Here is a 27690-nt window from a genome sequence, read left to right as displayed (position 1 = left end):
CTTTTATAGAAAGGAAAAAACAAATTTGAATTAGGTGTTCTGTGTGGTAATGGTAAACGATACCTATTGTGGTTGGTTTTAGAGTAACATAGAGATCGATCAAATTGTTGGTCTCGGTAAATTTTTCCGAATGTTTTTTTCTGTTCAAAAAATCCTCAAAAACATCTCACGCAATAAACAATCGACATAACTTTCTGACAAGGCTGGTAAAAATGATTAAGGATAAACTATCTAATGATGTAATGATAGGACTTATAAAGTGCAGACATTGGCGCCCATTTATGTGAAAAATCACCACAGCTGCCTTAAAATAAGGTCATTCATTTTAATCGGCCTAATATACTCGAATAAATAAAACACTTGCCTGTTTGTTGAGTTCGTGAACCTTGGCTTGCAGTTTCTTTTTCTTCTGATTCGGCGGCAAGTCTGAGTAGTCCTCCTTTCCATCCGTGGACATATTGTTCTGTAAGCGTTCCGACACATCGTGAACACATTATAACGAGAAAAACACACCACACGATCTTCACACACAACTACCTACTAATGTCCAAATACCAAATTCACTTTTATACAGTTTATAACTATCGTTATTAAAAAAATCAAAACTGCTCACGTTTCAAATTCATATCATCTCAAAATCACTCATAAAATTAATAACAATATTACAATAGATGTACCATAAAATGGCCCTACTTTGCATCTTCCTTCCTCGTCGTCTATAATATTTCAGTTAAAACAAACATATTATTTCTTCTTAATATTTATGGTTAATCATTGTATGCATATTTGGTGCCTTCCATTGTACCAAGTGTATTATTAGGTACCAAAAAAGTGAATGCTATATGCGTTCATGCGTTTCAGTCCTCTTTTACGGTACGTGGAACGTAACTACGATTACACATAAAACAAGAAAAACTACTTATATCATGTATATACATTTTATACATATACTAATACTTCATAAAACTGACAGCCCTGTGCCGAAAATACTGAAAGCCGTGCAAGCATGAAAGTTAGACAAGCGAGACGAAGGCAAACTTACGGCCCATTGTTTATGACAAACGTGTACTCGTTCTGATCGGCATTTACGACTATCATCCGAATGGAATGGCAATTTGGCTTGGTATAGCCATAGCTTTATTTATTGCGTATAACTATTTACTTCAAATATTGACTTTAGTACTTACACACAGTGTTTACATTATAACATAATTATACATATTTCTTTTACAATTGCTACAGTTATGATATGACTCATTACATTATCCTGCGTGTAATGAAATCATGAATCACTCTCAATATAAATATCGTGCCGTAGTATAGAAACATTTTATACACCCATCTCAATCACTTAATCATGCACTTTATCGTTAAGGATTATTGACACTTAGATAAGTGACCAGTTAACCAGTAGGTAAAAGCAAGCCATAACACCGCGACAAGTAGCATGTTGTCATAAACAGTGAGGGGCCGAGTGAGTCACGCTGCACTGACCTTGAACGAATTGCACGCCTCGACAATCTTCTGTGGCCAAAGCGTTACGGCGCGGAGTCGCGGGGAAGGCAAACAAACAACATTAAACAAAAAAATGACAGACCAGGACAACACCGCTCGACAGCCACACGAGTGACACAAGCCACAGGCAACGGACGTCATCCTGCCGCAAAGGGTGTGATCGAAAAAAGCAATATGTCCTACAGTGATTATGATTCAGACAAGTAAATGATCAACCAAAACGAAACTCAAGGTTTATAGCAAAACAGGTTGTGTTAAATAAAATAATGTAGTGGTATTTATCATGCTTCTCTTACGTCCCCAACCATCGGTGGCTAACTTACATTTTCCGTTCGTGACAAGCCACCAGCCGCAGGCAGCCAATTAATATCAATCGGTTGTTATGTGAACCCATGTTAGGTGGGGATCGAGGGAGTAACAGACAAAAATAATTAGTACCTCCAAATTATATTAAATATATAATGTGTAAGCTGGCGTATAGTCATCAAGTGTCCGAACAACACAAACACTTTATTCATTATACAACACTTTAGTAACAATAACACGGATTACATAACTAGATGAACTAGACACCAGCTGTATTATCATGACCAAATAATAAAAATATAACGATATATTCGATAATGTACGTTCAATTACGTAAATAGTACACATAACATACTTCATGCCTTTGCTCCTACTTGTATAAAATAGATATCATATCACATACATGGATCAAGCTCTATGTAGAATAATAATAAGCATAGGTCCTTTAACCATATATGAAAAGCATACCAAATTAACGTATTAAATCGAAAAAATAATAATCTGACTACATAAGAAAATATCTACGGTACCTTAGTGACGCTTATGTCTATAACTTTTAGCATTTAATTTCTTCCCAATTTTATTATGCTTAAATAATAGAGTCTGTGCGGTAAGAGAAGAGTCTTGAAATGTATGGGGTCCAATACATTCTACGACTCTTCTCTTTCCGCACCGACTCTAGACGAAATTATTTATGTAATGATATACTGACTCTCGCCAACGATCCCCAAATACTAAAGTATTTTTTAGCACCCTGACAAACTTATGGATCGACAATATTAGTCGTACATGCTGACAGTTTTTTTATTTTTATTTAAACTTTAGCTAAATATGTCGGCCACGGAACGACTTTTACTATGGACCTAACCCCGAACTCTGATCAAAGCGTGTTGGTTGATTCATACCGATACGTTTTCTATGGAACAGAGTTGTTATTCAAAAGGTTTGTATAATCCCTGTATGTAGAAGCAGACTCCCATGTACTTCTCTTTCGGATCGATATAATTTTACAATAATAGGTGTAGCGATGTAAACAACAGTGGCGGGCAGCGCCTCACCTTGTTGGAGCTGAATATGGAGAGTAGGCCCCCCCGCTTCTTTATCCGGTTGCCGGAGACGGTGCCGCGCACGGTGAGCTGCGCGTGGTGGTTGTGCGCCGCCGCCGCGTCCGTCGTGTCCGCGCCCGCGCGCTGCTCCTCGAACGGGAAGTCCTCGGGCGGCACGAAGCCCGACTTGTATCTGTCTATTACTAGTTGTGTGTCCTGCGTAACGATTATCAAATACATTACTAAATCAATCTTAACATAATCGCTTAAGTGCAAAATTCATACCCTTGTAAATTTTATCCGTGATCTGATAGTCAAGTTTAGATAAATCCGTTTCCACCTACGCGCTGCCGTTAGTAAATTGCAAAAACAGAGTCGCTCGAAATTGTTTCTCCAACTGGTTAGAATAATCAGAGTTTGCTTAGCAAATCTAGTTTTTTAGTTAGTCTTAGTTTTTGCCTTAAAGGCCTTGACATATATGCGTATAATGTTTCCTCCAAGTCTAGAACCATAACTTCATAAAGTCCAAGACTTGTAGTCGACAACGATAACATCATATAGTAATTTTAAACAATGTCCCAGAATCTAGTGAACGGGTTTCGTAACGGATTGCTCAAAGCCCATGGTTTACGGGCCAACGAGCGAGGTCAATACGTGTATTGCTCTAGCATTATATCATAATTAGTAATGCAATTTTAAAAAATTGCTGTTTTAATCAAATTGGCTATGAATATAAAAACACTCTAAGCTAATCATACAAGTATTTTTAAATAAACACATCTTTGACGACGCACTGTAAAGATCTTTAAACTTTATAAATACTACGTTACCTCTTTTTCATTAATACTATTGGCGGCGTGTTCCATTCCATCTAAGCACTGCTTTATGATAGGAAACACTTTTCTTTCGACCTCGACAGAACTCAACATGAAATTCTTTATGTGTTTGATTCGTTTCTCGTCCAGGTCCTGAAAAACAAATAAATAATGTATAAATATTTGGGGACAATCTTACACGGATCAACCTAGCCCCAAACTAAGCAAAGCTTGCATGTACTATGGGTACTAGGCGACAATACAGACGTATACAGATAGTAAATACATACTTATAAACATTGAATATACCCATGACTCAGGAACAAATGTCTGTGTTCATCAGACTAAATACCCTTACCGGGATTCGAACCCGGGATCATAGCATAGCTTCATAGGCAGGGTCACAACCCACTGGGCCAGACCGGTCGTCTACAATATAAAAGCATTTAATATAAAAAAAAATGTACTTAAGTTGTATTAAAGTACCTATATAATATCTATAGTAAAGTGGTTTACTGAAATAGAAGTGATTTTTGAGTAGTAAAGTGTTTCCATGTGACCTAGTTGGCGTAGTGCCAGAGCGCATAAAGCAGCTCTCGAAAGCGGCATTTCCCGAATTATTTCAAAGTTCACGTGACTCATGGACACGCTATCAGTGAAAGTTGTTATATATCGATAAGTCAAAAACACACCCATGTTTACTTCCGCACCGAGTACTGGTTTTATAAATCCTCGAGTCACGGTTGGACGATTGAGGCTTGGCAGCGAATTGCAAGCCGATTTGTTTTTCCGTAAGTTAATTACCGTTAATACCACTTGGAACATAATCACTTTGAAGGAAATTAATCCCATAATCGTATCGCTATAGGCTCTTACGACGCGTACATGGTTTAACGTATATGCAAATTAAAGAACTTTTTTTCTATCTTAGAAATTTGAATTTATATTTTAGAAATAAATTATAATATATTACAACTCTACTCAGTGATTATTCTACCAACAAGAATATATAGCTCTTAAGTAATGATGATGAATTGATAATCCGAACGATTTATCAAGTTACCACTTATCAACTATTTCGGATTAGTTATTAATCACGAACTACATACTTGTTTCGGTCAATTAATTATTATTGACATTAATTATTCCGCAGGGGTCGGACCTAGGTGATCTAGCTTAATATAAACATGTTGGTCTAGGTTACACATATATTTTTAGATGTTATTAGAGTTAGACCAAGTTGGCAGCCATTTTGATAGCCCAGACCGTGCAAGTGATTTTGAAAAGTCAAACTTCTATGAAATTATGACGTTTCAAAAGCGTTAAAAATCGCTGCCAACTTAGCATGGTGTCTTATTTTTTTTTAATTAAGTTTGTTTTTGGGTTTAATAAAACTTCTTAATTTAATGGAGAACGTTAGGTTTAACAGATAAGTCGAATGGTACAATAAAATTTGCTTAGACACAAAACCGTTCACAAGTAAAGTTTAGGAGCTATCACATTAGCCTGAAAGCGACCTATAATGTTCGAAACATCAGTCCATTCACTCTACGTACACTCGATAGTATGCCGAAGAGCTTAGTCTAATTTTATAGTACAAGTATAAAATGGGTGTGGCCTGTAATATGAGCAAAAAATTAAACTGTAGGCTGTATTCCTCATACTGACCAACATTTGTTCAGCGACTTTTAAAAATAACGTGTCGTTTGATTTTTAATACACTTTAAAGTTTATTCTAAGACGCAATGTATTGCGAATTTTGTTATGTTTAAGGCGTGACAAGCAACGTCAATCACAATTATATGGCGTGGCGATGGCGTCCATTGAAGATAATATTTATTTTGTATGAAAAATAGGGAGTCTAAATACTTCATAATTTTTAAAAGTTGTTGAACAAAAGTGTCACGGTTTGAGGAGTACAATCTATGTTTTAATTCTTTGCTCGTGTTACAGGTCACACCCGGTATATACCCCCTTATTCATAAACGCGCTACAAACCTCGATTAGATAATGAATTGTCTTTATCTTATATATTTGTAAGAAAGGGATAAAACATAATTTAACTAAATCAGGCCCGTAAAGTTTTATGAATAAGGGGGATAGCATAGCTGACCAAATGCAATGTGCCGTAAAGTTATCTAACCTGTAACTGTTTGAAGACATGAGGTAGCCGCTGCTCGTAGTGTTGCCGCTGGGCCTCATTAGTCTTGCGGAGCTGGTCGGCATACTCGTGCTTGGCATCTTCGCACGCTTGACTTCTGAGTTTCATGTTTGCTTTTTGTTTCTCGACTTCAGCCCGACTACGAAATCAAAAAGAAACGATTATTGTGTGCAAGGCTGCGAAGATTTCACACGAGCTGCTGAAGTATTCTCTCAAACGTGTATTGCCGTTATGTTCCTTCTAAGTATAGCCCGTTTCGGGCGCAGTAGCTCGAGAGGACTGTAATGGAATTCTCATACAATATTGAAGATGCAAGGCAAACGTCTTTTGTTTCAATGCACAACGTCATTCGTTTTGATTTTTTTTGTTTATACGTTTTAGTGGCAAAAGTGTATTTTTTTAATAGTATAACTCGATTTCACTGTTTTGTTGTGGTTTTATTACATTGCATGTTTCAGCAAAGTACTATACATGCTTCTTTTCGTGAAAAGGGCTTGCCAACCTCATAAGTATGTCTGTACATATTCGGCTGGCAAGCCCTTCATTTGATGTCTTTGCAGTAATGTACTTAATATTAAATGGTTAGACTGATTTACATAAACTGACTGACGGTGTTATTGCGTACTTTATGAACCACTCCTTGTCAACCCTCCACGTTTAGCAAGAGTGCGCCGCGACAGTATCTTGTACGTAAGATACACTATCCGTCTCTTCCATATAAATACAGTTAGAAAAGGACGGATAACTTATCTAACGCGTGAGATACTGTCGCGGCGCAATAATGTTTCTGTGCAGTTTGCAGACAACGAAATTTGGAGTTTGCAATTAAGTAAAATTAATCGCTAGGCAAAAATTAAATTAACTCAATAATTTACATATATCTCAAATCGAATAACTAAATTGTATAATCAAGTATTTTTACGAACGAGGAAAAGGTTGAAGCATGTGTTATAAAAAGTTCCGAGGTCAAACTACTCCGAAATTAGCGATAACAGCTAGGTATACAAAGGTGTTCCCAACCTCCCGCTGACCCGTTTAAGGTCATTCATTATATGTATCGTATTCTTAGTGGGAAAAGGTAGACTAAACTACAATTACATTCGTGGTCATATTCTTTTAAATCGGTAAAATAACTGATACCTAATGGCCGCGATCACGTCATTCGCGTAACTTTAATTTTAGTGTATTGTTTCGTCATCGTCTATACACTGTGTTTTTATTGAATTTCGTTAACTTCGGGGTCTGGTTAAGTACGTTTAAGACAACTAAATGAGATAGTTAACTTAAAAAAAAATTATAACCCTCCTGCGAAGTTGGTGTGTTTACCTCAAATTGAGATCTGCATCTGCCCTTTGGAACGCTTCCAGCGCCCGTTCGGATTCTCTCGCCGCGCGCTCGTACGCTCTCCTCGCTCGGTCTAAAGAACCTATGGCAGAGTTCAGGACGGCCATCTGTTTTGCACCTTCGTTTAAATGTTGCTGAAACAGGTATTGTACGATTTAATACAAACTTATGCAAGAATAATTGTCACGTTCGTGATGGATACAAACGCCGAATACTGCATCCGAATGCAATAACAATATTAGCTACTTAATGCTTTAACATCAATACACCTTGTCATCGAGTTGTACGTTATAAATAAGTGAATAATCCCTTATATGTTGTTAAATCAATATTATATCCAAAATTATTATATCAGTCATTTTAGAATGGTCACAACAAGCAAACAGCGTAGCTACAAATTGGTGACGAAGCTCCGCCGCGATCCGGATCAATGCAGCTTGTTTGGGAATTCATGTTAATTGTCGTAGGGCAAAACGGTTCTTAGAACTAACAGTTCCATAACAAAAAGAGCTTAATACTTTACATTGTCCAAAAGGAATACTTAGAACGAATGTTGTACGTGACCGAGTTCCCGTTCGATAAGACTCGCTGTACGTGCGTCTAACGATTTTTACATGGCACTTGCAAATGCATTAATAACATGTAACTATAGTCTGATAAACTAAAATGTCAGTAAAGTTATGTAGGAAAATTATATTTTAAATGTGTTGCCTGTTTACATTTACAGTACTGAGCCGCGGTCTCCGTAAGCACAGACGTGAACTAGGTCATATCAAGTAAGTCGATTGTCCTTCTATACTTCAAAGATAACTTATCACTGTTAAGTTTACTGTAGTGCTAGTCATCACAATACTATATTAATAAACAACACGCGTAGTTTGTTTCTCGGTACTTTTCAGTGTCAAACATTGGGTAGCTGAGCCTACTATTCGTTTTTAAATTTAGATATTTGTATGCGTAATAATATAATAATAATTGTTTTGAGATTCGTTTTTCTAAACCAGAGTCACAAGCGTACCTTCCGTTCTTCTCTGAGTTCCTTCGCTAGCAAATGCAGTTCCCGGACAACATTGGACTGTAGGTTCTCAGCGACTACCTCGCGCTGACCCGCGAAGTCGCCCAGCTCTTGTAACAATTGTCTAAACGCTTTACATGATGTGTACCTGTAACACAGATTATACAATTATAACTATGGAAATGGACTGTGGCATTGCGGTATCATTGTTGCTTCATTCGTTTTTCGTTTATTTCTTATTCCGCATTCTGTATTCGTCACTCGTTCTTTGCTTGTCTTGATCGCACTTTGTCATTATCGTTAATCTTATTTGGTCATATTCTGTAACGTCTTTATATGCCTTATTCGTTTTTCGTCATGATGAAAGACCATGGTCTTTCATGGTCTTTCAAATACATTTTATGCGAAAATTTACAAAAGCAATTGGCAACAAATTAAAGATAAGAGGTCATGTTACCAGCTTTTTCCATTTTGTTGAACGAGATGTATCTTGTATCGTCACAAAAAATATACCTACTCGACACTTGTGACAGTTACGAAAATTTCACCCTTAGGGAATTATACAAATATAATATTAATCTGTTTATATCGCAATGTACAATTATCTCTATTCTTCGATATGGTTAAATAAGCAAAATTCTTTGTATATTACTTAGTTACGTAAACAGAATTGATGATTTTTTTATAGATTTCACTTGGTGACATAATATACAGGGTGGAAAGGCACGACGATCCTTCCCGGAAGTATTAGGTCGTTTAAGTGATACAGAGACTATTGGTAATGGTAAGAATCGTTAATTGAGTAAAAAATAAAAATTGCAAAAAAACTACTTTTTAACTGTGGTGATAACCCTATAGCATGTGCACATGACGGCTAGATTAAGGATCTCCGTCGGGAAAGCTCGGGACTTTACACTTTTTTCCGATCGTTGACAGTATCGCAATGATGTATGAATGACGCATAAATGTCAAATAAATCAAATGCATGCAAAAATATTACAAACAATTTTATTACTTTCTTAGATAATTACTTTTTTCCAATATTTAATACTATCTTCTTTTCACATACGGTGTTCAAATGTACCTCCGTGTATTACAACGCCGCTGCAGCCCGTACCCGAGTATGTCGATGCACATGCGATATAGTGTATGCTCTTCGTCATTTATCCTCCGCAGAAAGCACCAATTAGCCTTTGTCTCATTTCGTCCGCAGTTTCACATTCCGTTTGGTTTGGTACACCATATCTTTTACACAGCCCCACAAATTTAAATAGCCACGAGCATCTAACATTTTTATTTGAAGAATATGACATTCAATAAGTATAGTTCAATGAAAATTTAATTTCAAACATCAGACGTCTTGTCTATTTCCTACCACGCAAGAAGGTTTGTTAGTTTGGTATTGAAGAAGTATTTATTCTTGATTTATTCTTAGTATTTCATTTTTGCAAGTTCATTTGGTGCAACTAACACAACCTACATGTAATTTTTTATTATTTTAAATAGTTTCCAATTATTCGAAAATAATTTTGTGAAACGTGTTAAGAAACTAAAACCTTTTTATCAGTCAAGGAAACCAGAGATATTTATAAGACGATTGCGTACTTTTGAGTGGTTGTCAATGTCACCATTTGAACTGTCGTTGTAAACAATGTTGTGGTTAGTATTATTAATATTAAGGAATAACATAACTATTTCATTCAAGTATTGAACAAGTGGAACCACTAAGAAAGCGAAAATCCTGCAATGATTCTTACCGTGCTGTAAGCAGACCTAAAAATGGTTAGATGGCAACAAATTAGCATAATTTCCTGTCGAATACTGATTGTTTACAAGTAAGTTCATTGACCCTGTCACCTGTTAGGGTTAGAACAAAGTAGTTTTTTGCGTGGATGTTTAAAAGGTCATAATTTAGAAACGGTTGCCCATATTAACATAGTTTCTATGGAGAAAATATAGAGCTTAGGCTAAACTATCTCCCATTTCCGGAAAGGATCGTCGTGCCTTTCCACCCTGTATACTCGTATATGAAAGCAACACGTAATAGTTTCTATAGGGCTAACAAATATAATATTTTTCCTAGTAAACGTAAAGTAGTTACGGAGCAGTGCCATAACTCCGGTTCCATAACTAAGATTTATGGTCGTCTACCTAGAGTCTTTAAATCAACTCTTAAATAGAATTCATAATTTTATTCCAACAGGCCGTTATATTATTTCAATTTATTTATAAGTAAATTTCCATATATAATATTTGACTTAATGGAGGCCCAAATCATATAAAAGTATATCGATTCGATTGTATAACGACGGATATATGTACATACATATATATATATATATAGGTTACATAATGAAATCATTTAAATAATAGACTAATGAAGTTTTTTTTTATTAATCTATCCTTACCATTTTAATGAGAATAATAAAACAATACAACTTGTTAAATTCTTATAATTCCAATTAATAGTTTCCTAGTTTTTATTAACTGTTTCGAAATGATAAGCCAGAAATAATATTCGCTTGCGTTTGATCACAAAACAATCATCGAATCATACAGAGAATTTTGTAGGAACGGCGGCCAACAACTGGATACAAGCCAAAAATAAGTCAGCGGAATAAAATACTCACTGGTATTCGTCTTCTTCTTTCCTTTTTGGTTGATAATTTTTGACAAGCCTCCTGTAAAGAAAATATGAAAATAAAAAAAAAACTGGTCAAGTGCTGGAGTTGTAGAGTGGAGTTTGACTCGCATCTCGCATCGGTAATTTCATCGTAAAAGGTTATATAACTCCATTTTTATAATAGTAATTAAGTACCTATTGTATAATAACAAAAAAATCTAATCTAATTTGTTGTTATAACGCCAATTAGAAACGTACACACGAAATATCAAAAACACTGTTTTCTTATGACGATTCATTAGATACAGCCTGCTGCTGGCAGACGGACGGACGGGAAACGGAGGTTTGGTAATTACAAATACCTCCGGGTCACGTTGCCACCTTTCATCAGAATCATACAAATGATTCGTGTGAGTAATTACTAACAGCATAAAATAATGAAGCTGTATCACAACTGAACAAATACACATCGTATTATACAGTGTTGTTTAGTGAGCGCTCACCTAAGTTTTCCTGCGTATTCTAATTCGATCGCGCATCTCTCCTTTACGAAGTTTCCGTATTTGTCTAGAAATTCAATTCCTTTCTGTGTGTGGGCGGACAAGTTATCATATTGATCCTGTGAACAAAGAAAACGATTATGTTAATGACAAAATAACGATATGATAAAAAATAAGTAGGACATTAGAAAAATATTTATTTGGTCATCGTAAAAATGAAAAGGGAACTGGAAGTGATACGGGGTCGGCAAGCCGGGAAGTGCCCGCTGATAATAGACGCGCGTCACAATGCATATTTACATTAAAGATTTTTCTTTACTAAAGCGAAATGCGACTGTTCTTACTACGTATACGCATGCGGGCATCTGAATAGTAATAATAGTAGCATTGTCATTACCTACTCTTTTTTAATTAAAACCCAAGAAAAGAAGCAAAAAACAAATGATATTCTAGCGTGGTTCCCACCGGTGATCGATCAGTCAGAACGGGGAGATGGGGCTTGCATTGCGTGCGGAGGTGCACGCGATGCAGCCATCAGCGCGGGCGCAGGTCGTGAAGGCAGACGCATCGCCCTTGACTCCTCTCGAGGTGCGCCGAGTGCAACGACACCAGTGTCAATCGCTCTGGTACTAAGGATGCGAAGCTATGCGTTTTACGCTTCTAGTTTTCGGGGCAAGGAGTAGAAACGCGCAAAACTAACACATGAATTTTATTTGAACACGTGAATACGAGCGCTCATTAATAGACATGCCATATGGTAATAAACTGATGTAGTCAACAATTAATAAAATTTACTGAATATGTGGCCTCACACTTGTGTTGATGTGCCAATGAAAGAGCGTTATTTTAGATTGGGACTACTGTGTGGGTGGGTGTAATAGCCTGTGTAGTCTATCAATAAAAAGACTATCACGTTAACAACGCAATAACGAATTTTGAATAGACGATGAATGAATAAAATCAATGCTGAATAGGTCAATAAGGCAATAATGGTAGGGAACAATGTCACAATTCGAATGGATGAACAGGATAGATACATCAGATACATACGTATATGAGTTCCATTGCGCTCAACGTAATATAGCCAGAACACAATCCTCATGTTGGTAGCGAGCAGCTCTCTATTATAGGTTCATCAGCTTATTGTAATATAACTCGTATATCAAAAGTAACAGGTATATCACAATTTTACCGTTCATGTGCTCGATGTCTAAATACTCGCACGTATTGACCCATGGTTTATGCCATTATGATATTTATTACAAAGGTCATAAGGTCAAGTGTAACTTTCAACCCTGTATTATTAGTGTGTAGTTGGGTAATGAGGAATATAATTGCTATAGTAACAACAGACGGGAATGCACTTATGTAATTTATGCTTGTTCTGTTCGTGTGAGCGGTTGTTAATTTGATTTTATGAAACTGCAAGCGATAAGGCGTGTACATGTGGAAAATTGCTGGTTCGTTAACCTGCTGAAGCAAGGCAGGGCAGAACGGTGCGATTGTGAGAGTAGACGTGGGAGAACTGGAGTGACAACTAAACATGTCGATGAAGCCCCTACCGTACAGCGAGCGGGCCCACTTAGTATGCATTCACTTCGCGCATTATTAAAATTGCAGCTATTTCTGGAGCCATTAAGTTCAGCTCGTATGAGGAGAGAGCTCGCCTTACTAGGGGAGACTGGTGTAACCGCAACTTTTAATTGAAACCTAGTTTTTTTATGGGCATAAATATGAACAGCAAACGTACAAGAGTTTTTTTTTTGACAATAATTTGATCTTATTGATTCAGTTAATCCATTTATTATTCAATTATTCAGAACATGTTTTAATTGGCACTATTAAGAATGAAAGTAAATTTGATGCAGTCAGGTCCCAAACATACTTATAATTTAACTCGCAACAGTCAAAATTTCCATTTTATGTGTCATGTGATTTAAAAGACAAACAAAAATTATAAAATCGAACGACACTAAAAAGTTTTACGCGGTCTAACATAAGTTGCGTTCTCGTGCGCGAGTCCATACCTGAAGTCGCGCTTGATGTATGGAGTCGCGCGCGAGAACTCAACTCATGCTAGACCGGCTGGGACCATTTCTTGAACGGTATTAGGCTAATATGTATTATTAATCCACAAACTGTCAAATCCGTCAAATCGTATGGGTTTCCTTGACAACCCACCATAGTCTAATAAAACATGGTCTTCTCTTCCCAGAGTGACACAGGCCTACGTCAAAATAACATTGCCACTTTATTTCAACATAACATGTTACATGGGTACATTATACCTATGGTTAATAAGTTAAAATATTTCTTTATAATTTTATAATTTTCATTTATATGTATTTTATCTTAAATTTTACAATAACACGTCATTTTTAATTATTCGTTAGCAATATCTTCCGATTCACGAAAGAAATTTCAGACGTTCGGGTAATTCTGTTTACACTACTGGCAACACAGGATAGCGCTGTCACATTTGACAATTCGGATCTAGGTAACTGCATGCCCTGACCGTCATCCTTGTCGAACGCGTGTTAATTGTTATTTCCTTCTCGCTCAGAGTCAGCAGTCGCAGTGTTTTCCAAACTTTTCACGTCGTAAGCTTGGTAATTAATGTGTAACTGTGAATTCGTTTTTCAAACGTTTGTCTTGTATAGATACATAAAGTTTAATTTAATACATTAGATTTGTTTTATTTTACTATGTTTCTACATGAATAACTTAAAATTAATGCCGTTATTATAATTTTCACCGTTGGTTAAAATTCTCCCACATTTTAAAGTTTGAGAACCTGTAAACAGCATGATGACGTAGGCCTGTGTCAGTTAGGTCATTCGCGAATCTCGGAAGAGAGTACCAGGCGGAGTATATTATTATACCATGACAACACACCAATAATATTAGCCTAAAGCGGCCCACTGATTAACAGTCCGCCGGACGGTATCGGCCTGTCAGTTAGAACAAAATGTGGACAGTTCCGAACAACTGACAGGCCGATACCGTCCGGCGGACTGTTAATCAGTAGGCCCCTTCATATTATTCGAGGAATGGGCCCCAGGATGCCTCATTGGTTTATGCAATAAAATGCATGCAATATTATTTACGTCACCTTGCTATTACTTAAACGGTAGGGAATCTGTTACAAATTTAATACATTATTTTGACACTATACTCAGGTAGCGTCCAAGTGATGTTTCTCGCATGACGAAAGATATATGGTTGGTCATTGTGTTGTTAAAGCGTGTGATGTTGTGAGGAACAAAGCCAAATACAACAGCATTGAGAAACGTGGCATAAATTAAACAAAATATGCTCGGTGCTAGTGTTAAGTGTGCGCCGTCACGTCACCGGCGGCACAGATTACAAAATACTGCAGTAGATACGTCACTTTCTATGATCCCTTGATCCCTGTCTTGTTGTTACACCAAAATGTATTACTGCGCCCGCGTCATCCACGATCAAATGCCCGCTTTCCTGCGCGCGTCAGCAATGCCATTTCGGCATAAGTACGTGTATTTTTTTTCCTTCCGAGAGACTAAGTGGTAGAACATTAAGGGTAAAAAGTATGTGAAGCCAATGCTGTCATTTATGTAAAAAAAGACACTGAGTAAAGAAGCGCTATCGTCCTGTTGCGCTTTATAATGTCAGCACTGACCACAGTCCAGCTACAAAAAAAATACGAGGGGGAATCAAAAAGAAATTAGAAACACTATGATATCATGGAATTACAGGTATCCTGTTATTTTTTACTTTTAGGCAACTTATTATTAGTTTATCTGCATATTCAGTATTAAAAAATCTGGCATCTTCGTCCGCAAAAAAAAAGAATCACAATTTTAGGTACTAATTTTCCTTTTTTTTTAGTTTATCGCTAGTACAGCCAATTTATAGATTTTTAAGAATCAAAGAATGTGAAGTAATTGCAAAAGACATACTCTTGATTACGCAATACGCAACTCTTTAATTCAAGCACAAGATTCTGCGCAGCATTCTTGGGAAACTGCATGGTCTGAGGCCCAAAATCATCTTAAAATTAGGTATTTTATTTAATTGCGTTTTTCTTAAAAAGATTTTTCTGATTTTTATTGAACAATGTTTGATAGGCCTTATTTTGTATTTTCATATTTATTTTTGTGGTATGTTTCCATTATTTTTTCTGAATTGAACAAATAAATGTGTGAAGACCTAAAATTACTACCTTTAACATTGAAAGGACATCTTAGCCTGAAAATTAAAATTAACAAGCATATTATTAAATACTAATTCATTCTTAAAAACCCAAGTTTTAATTTAAGTACCAATTTTTATGACTTCTTCACCTAAAATTTAGAGAAAATCGTTCCTGAATGATCACAAAAACTTGCCTGAATTTACTGATATTAAGACATCACCTACCCTACTGTCATTGTTTATCGATAACATAAAAAGTAATTAATTTATTTATGTCTTTACTTATGCAATTTATTACCAAAAAGTGATGTATCATGACCAATAATCAAAACGTATCATTATGTGTTTAGCTGATATCAATTCTAAAGACTTTTTGATGTACCCTCGTAGTTATAATAACAATAATAAATGCCATTACATAACGTCAAAGTTGTCTTAAAGGGCCTCTGCGCTGTTGGTTTCGGCCCCACGCACGCCTCCCAAAGGTCCGGGACCCGAGCATAGCCCCGAGATATGGTAAGACATATACATATATAAATGGTATTGTAGTATGTAATGTGCGACGTCGGTTAGAGGCGGTCGGTGGGCGAGCAGCGCCGCGCCGCTGGAATGCGCACTCGCTTTGCTGGGCCCATCAGAATGCAGAGCACAGTTCGCCTGGTTGCCGACACGTGTACGACTACCAGTTACCTTGGCTAATTATTACAATTACGTGACAATATGTACTTAGAAATATCCGTGCATATGTAATCATCGTCTGTTTTGGCAAGACGATATACAGATACACGCTCGCTTGCTTAATGTAAAAGAGCAGCCTCGACTGTGTTAAGATTCACCAAAACTATATGATATTTAGCTATTACATATATTAGCGTTGCCCAGGTGTAATAACTTTTATGGCTATTTTGTTATTGCCCTCTAGCAAAAGAAATAAACGAAAGACAAGTAGGTACGGATGCTGAGCATAGTTTGATCAAACTTCTTGGAAGTTGCCCTTCTATTATAATAAGTGATTTCGGGTTAACCCAACGGTTTAAAGACTTACTTCCTTATTCATAAAACTTTACGGGCCTGATTTAATTAAATTATGTTTTATCCCTTTCTTACAAATACATAAGTCAAAATGACAAACGATTATCAACTTATTGAGGTTTGTAGCGCGTTTATGAATAAGGGGGTAAAAATAATTACGACCTAAAACTGTAGGTAACTTACCTAGGCTACAAATGGCACAGCATGGCAATATTGCCCAAATTGCCCAAGCGAATATTTTTGAATACCTAAGAGTGTGATTTTTATTAATTTGGGGCAATGATGAACGCGCGCGCGAATGTTATTAGGGGCATGTCACCGCATACAAATCTATTTATATGTAACAAGTTAGAATAAAGCTGGAAGTTAAAGGGGCACTTTTTGGTATATGTTGTTGTTAAGTTGTTAAGAATAATAACACGAAAGTGTTTTCTAAATATGCCAAACCTGGTATTACGACTAAGGTCGTGTCATCGCATACAAATGTGAGTAAGAAGTTACAATAGTAAAGCTGTAACTTTAAGGGGCACTCTATATATGTTCAAAACTTTTGCAGTTATTAAGCAAATTTGCCGAGACTTTGTATATTATCTGTTGTTGAATTGAGTTATTTTGTTTAATCGCATTACTAATGCAAATAAGTGGAATTGTTGACTGCCTAAACACCAACAAGAAGATGTAGCCAATATTAGAGATATTTGTGATCGTTCAGTAAAGGTTCGTTAGTACCTAGTGTATAGATGGATGTAACAAGTTAGTGTTTAAACAAAAGTGTCCGTGTCTACGACAGCTCGCAATCCGTTCATATTTGGCACACACGCGTCACGTGTGTCGTTGAACCTGTCAAAGCATCGTCGACGATGGAAGGCCGTCAGCGGTAATTGCTACATGTCGCGGCACGCGATAACCAAACATTAGCGTTAGTGATATGCGCTGATATGTCCAACGGCAATTTTGAGGACATAGTGATAGATCATTATCGGTTGTTTGACCAGACAACTTGCTATAGATTTTTGTTAGGGTAGGCTAGGCGTAAATTTAGGCTTTGTGCCTGTAAAACTTTATAGCGACCGGCCAACAGCGGTGCGAAGAATATAATAGAGGAAACCTTCGCGTCTCTATGGTCTCTAGAATGGGGTCACTGATTTAATCGTTCCGGGACAATTCCGTCACACAACCAAAAATGGAACAGGGACCATCTAAGTTAGCTTCCCACGGACTTTGAAGTGACAAAGTGTATGTTTATAAGTCATATTTTCAAAGTATATTGACGTTTAGCACGTTGAAGTTGTAGCGCTTACACACTCTGTTACTGTAAAGTTAGCTTGGTCCAACTCTAGTGATTATTCTCGTAAGTGTATAGGGGGATGGTCAAATTATCATTGGCCTTCGTTTGATCCATACTGAACGCGACACCCTAAATATTATACAAGGTGTCCACGATGAACCCGTGAGATTTTAAAAGTAGGTTCCACGCATTTCCGAGGCCAAAAGAAGGAAAAAATGTTATAAAAGTTTTGGTCAACTCCGGCAAAAAAAACGCTTAATAAATTAACTGCTGCAAGTATATTGATATGGAGCGATTGGGTTATACACTAATATATTTAAGACATTAAATATTTGATTTTCCTGTTCCTTAAAGAATTAGTTCAAATAACCGTTGAGTGGTAATAAAGAAAATCCTTATTAACCACTATGACATAGCAACCCAAGTTTCTTCAACTAACAGTTAATCTTAAACATAATAATGCACCTAGGGTGTCATGGCGTCATCAACTCATCATCAATATTATCATCAAAACCGACGAATCAAAGAGTGTTCACTCAAGCTAAATATACACGATTCTATAGGTAACTGTATGCGCTATCAACATTGTTATAAGAATAGTATATTAATGACGAAATTATGATGATAAGCATTCTGAATGATACATATAATAGAATCCATAAAATCCCACATACAGTTAACTGTACCGTAAATACATGTTCATAATAAGTACCTATGTATAAAGTTTAATCCCATCGCATTTATAGGTACATTTTCTCCGATTGACCACTAAAACTAGAGGACGATTCTTAATGGTTAGGTTATATCAAACCCTAAATAGAAGGTGTTTGTCAAACGGATATTTTATTCCAACTACATGAGGTACCTGTCAGTATTTTCATTTTAATGAAATAAGGACTAACTGAAGGACGAGATTCATCCGACACACAGGGTTGTTAATTGTTACGACACCATCAAACTAACCTCCTACCAATGCAGTTCATGCTGGTATTATAATATAATAAATTCTACATTGTACAGGTATCGCCGACGACCTTGTAATCTCGGTACGAGTATCTAGACGTCTCACTTGAATGCAACTGCCGGGTTGTTAAAGTACGTCAAGACCACAATCAGAGTAAATTTATATACATCTATGAGTAGTTCATCTTTATACATAGTTGTACCGCGTGGATAAAACAAGTGATAATACCTACGTTACAAGTGCACAGCTAACTTTATAGGAAGCTAGAGTAAATGATCGAAGATCGATACCGTTACTGGTATTGCCCCTTTACCGTGATATAGGACACTATACTAGAAATAGCAACATGTATAGTGTATACGAACTAAAAGAGTACCTAGATGTCGAATATAAAAATGTGCTAAGTTGTCATTCAACTCTTAACGAGTGCATCGCTTCAGGTGTCCGAGATATAAAGGATCTCAAGTTTTATTAGACAGAAGCTTAATGGCAATACACGAAGTGAATTAGGTGGCAGATGATGTTCCACACACTGATGCATCATATCCGTTGTCTCCGGTCCAGTATCAATGCGAGTCATGGCGGAACTCGGTCGCTACTTTGCAATCGATTTGATCGGACAGTGACTCACGGTGGAGGAACGCCCTGGCGGCCTTAGCTGATTAGTACTCGTTACTCATCGTTAGTTAATCAGACTACAATACCCATCCCGCCACGATAAGATTACGTTGATAGAATCGATAGTGTTGACAGCTATGCTTTAATATTTAGTAACTACAAATTATGCCAGTCCGCTTCACGTCGTATTTTGAAGCCCACTGATACTGACTGTTTATTTATTTAATCTTCATTAAGGAAAATACAAACGTACACAAGGCGAACTTAATGCTACAAGGCATTCTCTACCAGTCAACCTTCGGGCAAAGCAGACAACCTTTGTTACTACTGTAACAAAACTGTACTGTGTGTTTGTTTGTGTGTGTGTTGTGTTTGGACTGTTGTTCGTTTTTAAAGGTTAACTAATGCATAACGCAGTTTAACTGAATGAAAATCGTTTATACTTTCTTCAAGTAGGGCCTCCAGGTGTAGGTACCTATCATAATTAAAAAGGTTCTGTAATTTCTGAGTTGGGGATGTTTTCTTATGCATCTAAATTTGTCTATAATATATTTCGTCTTCTAGTACCCACAAGTCCCACGCTATACGCACGCACGCACAAGCTAAGTTGATTTGTGTATGATTGTTGAATAATATTTATATTAAGAAGTTTAGGCTAAATCATAAGATCATTTTCTTTCATGATTAATTACTCAATAACAAATAATATAATGAAGCGATTTAAAAAGAGAAGTTCTCATAGTATCCATATTATGCCATCTTAACCTTCCAAGGTTAAGAAAGAAATTGTAAGGATGAACAAAATATACTGCAATTAACGAGAATGATGCTTTCTCAAAACCAGACGACATGGGTGCAGCCCTAACATCGAGGGAACACGCACACAACTGCACATTAAAAACTTTATACGCGAGAAATTATTTCTAGAAACGACCTCGCAGTTTTAAAAGGCCATTTTAAATTAAGTGTTTCTACGTGGTACGCTCATGCCTCCTCATTCGTCGCGTGCGTGCAGTGCATGGCGCATTCAAAAGTACATTTAATAATGAAGTGCGTGGGTGCTTCGCAAACTCTATACTTGCACAAGCGTTCGCTCTTGCGTTTGAGTGTCACTTTGACGTTTGCGAGCCCGACCAGCCAACACCGACAAGGGAGGAGGGACAAGTTTTGCTCTCACTTTATGTAATTGCTTGCACAACACACCAGTTGACATAGTTTACTTATATAGGTAACGACACCCAAAGTACAGTGGCCAAGTTACTTTCATATATTAATGAACTAAATAATATAATCTACTAATTCGAGCCAGAATTAAATTTTTGGTTAGTGTTATAATAGAATGTAATGCATTAGAAAAATATCCCAATTGTACGACGGATCATGATGTTAATGTTCGCTAAATAAAGATAAATAGAACCTTGAAGTGTGAAGTCTATGACTTTGTTTGTTGACAATCTAGCTTCACCTGCTGTACTTATTTCGTTTTTGGGACGCTGACTGATCTATCAGGCGTTTTCTAATTTTAACCCTTAAATGCATGATAAGAATTATACCTGGATTCGATATTGATCTGATCTGTCAGTGTCAAAAGTGAAATTTCTTCAACCATAAATGGCACTTTTTGCACTTAACTATTTGTGTTACCATTATGCATTACTATGAATAAACACATTTTGTAATAGATTTAAATTATGCAAAATATCTGAATATGATACTTCAGTAAAGCCTAATATGACTATACAAACAATTGACAACAACATGGACTCGACTACATATAGCTAGCTTTAGGAATTGATTCGTCCGGCAGACGAAAATAAGGTCAAAGCGAATACATATACCCAATATGGCTGTTAGTAAGTCTAGCGGCTAGTCTACGTGTCGAAGTATTGATTTAAGCTACATACTTATGAAGCTTATAAAACTGATAATAATTAATTTAATGTAGCCAATCGTCGTGTGGTTAAAATGTAACATTATACCGAATACGGATTTACGAATTATATGCAACGCGTAACTACAAATTGCACGGAGATAACTAAGAGTACAAAAACACCGCGTAAATACACGCTAAATTTAATTGTATCTACTTAATGTTTACTGATACCGGGATTGATAACTAGTGAATATATTTAGTGTAATGTGCTTTTATAAATTATGTACATTTACACTTTTGTTAATTTTGTTGTTAGTTTGACTAATTTATGTTTATTTATCTCCTAATACTTAACGATATGCCTGGTAATATAAGTTTCATCTGGCAGCTGTTGATCACTACACCTTATAAAACAAAGCCCCCGCCGCGTCTGTCCGTTTGTATGTTTGTTCGCGATAAACTCAAAAACTACTGACAGGATTTTCATGCGGTTTTCACCTATCAATAGAGCTTAAGGAAGGTTTACGTGTATAATTTGTTAACCCGTGCGAAGCCTGGGCGGGTCGCAAGTATACTATAAAAATAAATATAACTACATTTAGCTACAGAGTCGTTTGCTAATTGCTATTCGTGATTAGTATTTTATTTGAATAAAACTATTATAAAAGATAATATCCATATTTTTACGGTTCACATCTTTATAACAAACACTGGACTGGACCCTATAAATAATTCATTACAAAATTTTAGTCATACTTTAGAACGTTTACAGAATATCTCACTGATTTGAAAAAGAATATGATATCTCTTTTTGCCCAAACATTTTGAGAAGTGCATCAGACGCGATCTCAAACTGATTTCTAAATCGGTAGGCGTGAGTCAGGGGCAGTGACGTCACGGGGTGCCCGGTGATACGCACCCCTGCGTCACCGTCACCCCGACCGGTGAGTCATCGCCCACCTCCGCCGAGACGCCACATTTCGACTAAAATAAATAGAAATTGATACCAATACCCAACGCCTAGTTAGGCGTTAGTTTGTTGTAGTTCGATAAACGCGAAACGATTTGTTTATAATTGTTGTACAGTCACGTGCAATAATATGTTACTCTTCGAAGGCCGCAAAAATATGTGACACGCTCTTATGGCTCTACAAATAAGATCGTGTCAGTTATTTTTGCGGCCTTCGTTGTGTAACATATTATTGCAGGTGACTGTACAGCGGGCCGCAAAACTGAATGGACACCTTTTGAATGAATATATTCTAATGATTTCGCTGTATTATTATGTATGTATTTCTAAAATATTTACGGAAACTATGACTCAGTGGCTTATTTTGCATTATTTATTTAACCAATGAATATACAAAATAAAATATACCAATATAAATATGCATGCAACTAGATCACTTACTTTATGGCACAATTTTTTTACGTTTGCCTAAATGCTAATTTAAATAGTAAGTAATAAAAGGTCATCGTTTTGCAAGATACGTTCCAGGTGGGTGGGGTTTGCAATCGAGCAACTTACAAGAAATAAATGCAATTGACTGACCTTCGGTGTAATCTGGTTAACCAAACATAAAAGAATATTAAATACAGTTAGTCTGAAAACAACACATAGTACCTACTCGTGTATCCAACACCAACACTTATTTACTTATTTTGAATATTTAGGTTGCAACGAAATTGACCTTATTAATACTGTGTTAACTGTAATATGTCGATTGTAAATAAGGCTGATTTCTAATTAAAATTGAGGTGAATAGGGATGGCGCGGGAATGAATATAAGATAAAACCTGGCATGAGATTTACCTGATAATTTCGTATAAAACTTTCCACTCAAATTGTATCATATAAAATCTACTAGGTATTATGTAGTTTCAATCGCATGATATAATTCGTGTGGGTTGTTTTTAAAAATTCATCTGGTAGATCTCAATCCAGGTTTTATCCCTATTCAACCCCGCCATCCCTATTCACCCCGGTAGACGGTACCTTTTGCTCGTAAATTGCACAAATATTTTGATAACCAACGCTAATTAATTTTATAGATGATACTTCGATGCCAGGTTCTAGAAAATCTAAAATCTTTATGAATTCCAGACTATATCTACTACACCACAGTTACGTGACATTAAATATAAAAAAAATGAATAAAATATATAAAAAAAGCATTTAGGATACATAATCGTGTTTTTTGGCAGTAAAGGAACTTGGTCGAAGACGTTCTTTGATTGCGGCACGCGGGTTTATAAGCTCAACACGGCATTTTTTTGTAGCGTTTTTTGTATATTTTTACCTGTATTTTAGGCAACTTGGGTCTGTTTTTATTTGAAACCGGATAAATATTTTGTTTGATAAAACTATTTAGGGATTCACATTCACATACAATTAAACATATCGAAGAAACAAATTTATTCAGAACGTATACATGTTCACTTTCCTTTTTATGCAAACTTTCAACAATCAATGCACCGCGCGTCTTTAACAACACGTAACTGATCAACTTTCTTGTTTTGTTTTTAATGCATAATAAATAGTAGATGCCTAAGTGATTCTATTTTTAACTCCCAAAACGTTAATGAATTTAATCGTGAAGATTTTTAATAGGGACATTTCGACGTTCGTTCACTATTAGCTAATATCTTACTGACTTTAATATAGGGTCACTTATGGTTTCACTTGTTCGCAATCCCACATTTCGGCTAAAGCTAGCGTTTGACAACAAGTGTACACAAAATGGACTAATTTTAACACCAGCAACACATTGTAAAGTAACATTTTTAGGGCCACAGTTTACCCAAGCTGTTTTAAAAATGTTAATTAGGTGTACTAAAATTCAGTTAAAGGGCTATCTGCGACTGCGTGTGTCTGATTTGTATTATGATCAGTATACATCGGTAATGATGTGTAATGATCAGTAAGCAAAAAACTAAATACTTAAACCACGGGGGTCTCGTCGCCAATTACAATTTTGTTCCTTTCGGTGTCGAGACCCTCGGTCCGTGGGGCCCGGGAGCTCAGAGCCTGTTTACCGATTTGGCCAAACGACTGGTTGAGGTCACTGGGGACGAAAGAGCTGTCAGCTTCCTCGCTCAACGAATAAGCGTTGCGATTCCTCGAGGAAATGCTGCCAGCATCCTTGACACTATGCCCTATACTATATATTTTTTTGTATTAGTTTTAGTTTTGTTGGTAGTTTTAATTTTAGATTACTTTTTATTGTAAGTTTGTTGTTTATTGATTAATGTAGATACTTTTAAGTTATTTTTTTTAGAATTGTATATACTATTAACTACGTACTAACGTCGCACCAACCGTTCGATCTAAATAGACTGTACTTAACGAAATTTGTATTTAAGTAAATGGCAGCTAAATGTCTTAAAAACTTATAACATTAAAAACTACTACATTACTACAATAAATAAACAATAAGTTAAAACAATTTCAGGAAAATAATGCTTAAAAGTGTTGAACGGTGAGCGAGCATTGCCCCTGGTGACCGCAAAACGACCCTCATTGTAAAGTTAAACATTTGAGTGCCAATTTAAACTTTAAAAATCTTATCTTAATTTGTTATTGACATCTGCGCACATCACCCTCGCGTGTAATAATATTGATACGAGCGAGATGCACAGATTAACAGTATAAAATATATAACATATTAAATTGGAAGTTCGAATGTGCCTTCTGCTTCGATACGGCATATCCGGCAATAGCTAGTTTGTTAGTGCACGACACCTTGCACTTTGTGACTATGCGCTGAAACTTGGCACAGTTGATTCTTAGTTGGTCATGAGCAGATACAGACCGGGAGACCTCGAGAGCCACGTCTCATTTAGTGGGGGGGAGGGGGGAAGTTCGACGCCGCCGCGCTTCACTTGGAGCAACATTTCTCTAAAACTGTACCTATTAGGGCATGTGATATAACATTTTCGGATAAATTAAGGATGAGGAATTTTTTTGGAAACAAAACAATGCACTTTCTAACAAAACAAAAACATAAAGTGGAAAAGACAAAAAACGTATCTTGGATTTTTTCATAATTACCAATTTTTTTTTTAAAGTGTAGTAGGTATCTGAAAACAAAAAATATAGTCGTAAAGCTACACTTATTACGTTTAAGAAAATATATAGTTTATTATACAAAACTGTTGTTACATGGGAGATAAAAAATAATATTAAGCGTGGGCCAGAGTGATCTCAATACAAAATATTATTAATGTGGGAAAGTTACTTATAATTTGTTCTACAATCGTTTATTTTTTTAGTTTTTCGTAAATAACTCGTAAACGGTAGCCCACAGCAAAAAAATATCTTTTACGTAAATAATCTGTTTCAGATTTCTTATAAAATAAGTGCTACTTTTTTTCGCTAAGATCTATATTAAAAAAAATATTGAAGGGAGAAAATAAATACTAAGGTCCCCTTTTTTAGTCATTCGTAAATAACTCGTAAAGGATGGCCAATATTTAAAAAGGGGACCTTAGAATTTATTTTCTCTCTTAAATATCGTTTTTAATATTGATCCTAGCGAAAAAGTTTGAATGACCTTTTTTGTCGGAAATTTTATGTAAATTATTCATCATCATCATCATCATCATCTCAGCCATAAGACGTCCACTGCTGAACATAGGCCTCCCCCTTGGACCTCCATACGTGCCGGTTGGAAGCGACCCGCATCCAGCGTCTTCCGGCGACCTTAACAAGATCGTCTGTCCATCTTGTGGGTGGACGTCCTACGCTGCGCTTGCTAGTCCGTGGTCTCCACTCGAGCACTTTTCGACCCCATCGGCCATCTTCTCTGCGTGCAATGTGGCCTGCCCATTGCCACTTCAGCTTGCTAATCCGGTGGGCTATGTCGGTGACTTTAGTTCGTCTACGGATCTCCTCATTTCTGATTCGATCACGTAGAGAAACTCCGAGCATAGCCCTCTCCATAGCTCGTTGAGCGACTTTAAGTTTTGAGATGAGGCCGATAGTGAAAGACCACGTTTCGGAGCCGTAAGTCATCACTGGTAACACACATTGATTAAAGACTTTCGTCTTGAGGCACTGAGGTATGTCGGACGAAAAGACATTACGTAGTTTCCCGAACGCTGCCCAACCGAGTTGGATTCGGCGGTTGACCTCTTTCTCGAAGTTGGACCTACCTAATTGGACTACTTGTCCTAGGTAGATGTACGAGTCAACAACTTCGAGTACCGAGTTCCCAACAGAGACTGGGATGGGCACAACATTGGCATTTGACATAAGTTTCGTCTTGTCCATGTTCATTTTCAAGCCCACCCGTTGTGAAACTCGGTTGAGGTCATCGAGCATCATGCTGAGTTCCTCCATCGACTTTGCCATGACTACGATATCGTCGGCAAACCGAAGGTGAGTGATGTATTCGCCGTTGATGTTGATGCCAAGTCCTTCCCATTCCAGGAGCTTGAAGGCGTCTTCCATTACGGCAGTAAACAGTTTCGGAGAGATAACGTCTCCCTGCCTTACGCCTCTTCGCAATGGAATCGCCCTCGTGCTCTGCTCCTGTACTCGGACCGACATGGTGGCGTTACTATACAAACACTTCAGCACTTCGATGTACCGATAGTCAATATGGCATCGCTGAAGAGACTCAAGCACCGCCCATGTTTCCACCGAATCGAAGGCTTTCTCATAGTCCACAAACGCTAAGCATAATGGCAAGTTATACTCTTCGGTCTTCTGTATAACTTGCCGCAGCGTATGGATGTGGTCTATGGTACTATAGCCTTTTCGGAAACCGGCTTGTTCGGGAGGCTGGAAGTCATCAAGTCTGTGTTCGAGACGGTTCGTGATGACCCTTGAAAACAGCTTATAGACATGGCTCAGAAGCGTGATGGGTCTGTAGTTCTTCAATAGGTTGTTATCACCTTTTTTGAAGAACAGCACCACCTCGCCTCTATTCCATGTTTCAGGCGTTATGCCCTCGGACAAGACGGAATTAAAGAGCTTCTGGAGGACTTTAAGTACCGGTGTTCCACCCGCTCTCAGAAGCTCTGAAGTGATTCCGTCTTTGCCCGGCGCCTTGTTGTTCTTAAGCTGCTTCAGGGCCATCCTAATCTCGTACAGACTGATGTCCGGGATATCTTCGGTATAATGTCGGGACAGCTTGGCTCTTGGATCTCCTACCAAGCTGTCAACGGGCTTTGCGATCGAAGTGTATAACTGTCCATAGAACCTCTCGATCTCACCTAAAACCTCCGCTTTGCTCGACGCTATGCTGCCATCTTCCCGTTTCAGCTTTGTCAGCTGGCTTTGCCCAATAGACTTGTCCTTTGCGAACACTTTGGAGCCTTGGTTTCGCTCAATAGTCTCTTTAATACGGTTAGTATTAAAGAGACGCAGATCATGTCGCAAGGACTTAGATATACGTCTATTGAGCTGCCTAT

At 37.0% G+C, this 27690-nt stretch overlaps 1 protein-coding gene across 4 annotated transcripts in view; it reads right to left on the bottom strand.

Moving 5' to 3' along the window:
* Positions 1 to 27690, bottom strand: part of LOC134804204 (formin-binding protein 1-like) — a 74728-nt gene that overhangs the window by 10969 nt on the left and 36069 nt on the right. For 2 of the 4 annotated variants that reach the window (XM_063777160.1, XM_063777161.1), the window contains exons 2-10: positions 11329 to 11444; positions 10833 to 10883; positions 8206 to 8350; positions 7170 to 7321; positions 5826 to 5982; positions 3698 to 3835; positions 2880 to 3083; positions 1495 to 1524; positions 365 to 463 (exon numbers count right to left, since the gene is read on the bottom strand). In XM_063777160.1, the coding sequence (XP_063633230.1) occupies positions 365 to 463; positions 1495 to 1524; positions 2880 to 3083; positions 3698 to 3835; positions 5826 to 5982; positions 7170 to 7321; positions 8206 to 8350; positions 10833 to 10883; positions 11329 to 11444 (1092 nt within the window). The remainder of the gene's footprint in view (positions 1 to 364; positions 464 to 1494; positions 1525 to 2879; positions 3084 to 3697; positions 3836 to 5825; positions 5983 to 7169; positions 7322 to 8205; positions 8351 to 10832; positions 10884 to 11328; positions 11445 to 27690) is intronic. The other 2 variants (XM_063777162.1, XM_063777163.1) reach the window with 2 other exon arrangements.

Source organism: Cydia splendana, chromosome Z, assembly GCF_910591565.1.
Source record: "Cydia splendana chromosome Z, ilCydSple1.2, whole genome shotgun sequence".
Classification (NCBI taxonomy): domain Eukaryota; kingdom Metazoa; phylum Arthropoda; class Insecta; order Lepidoptera; family Tortricidae; genus Cydia; species Cydia splendana.
The sequence above is the reverse complement of the archived record's forward strand: the minus strand, read 5'-3'. Positions and strand labels throughout refer to the sequence as shown.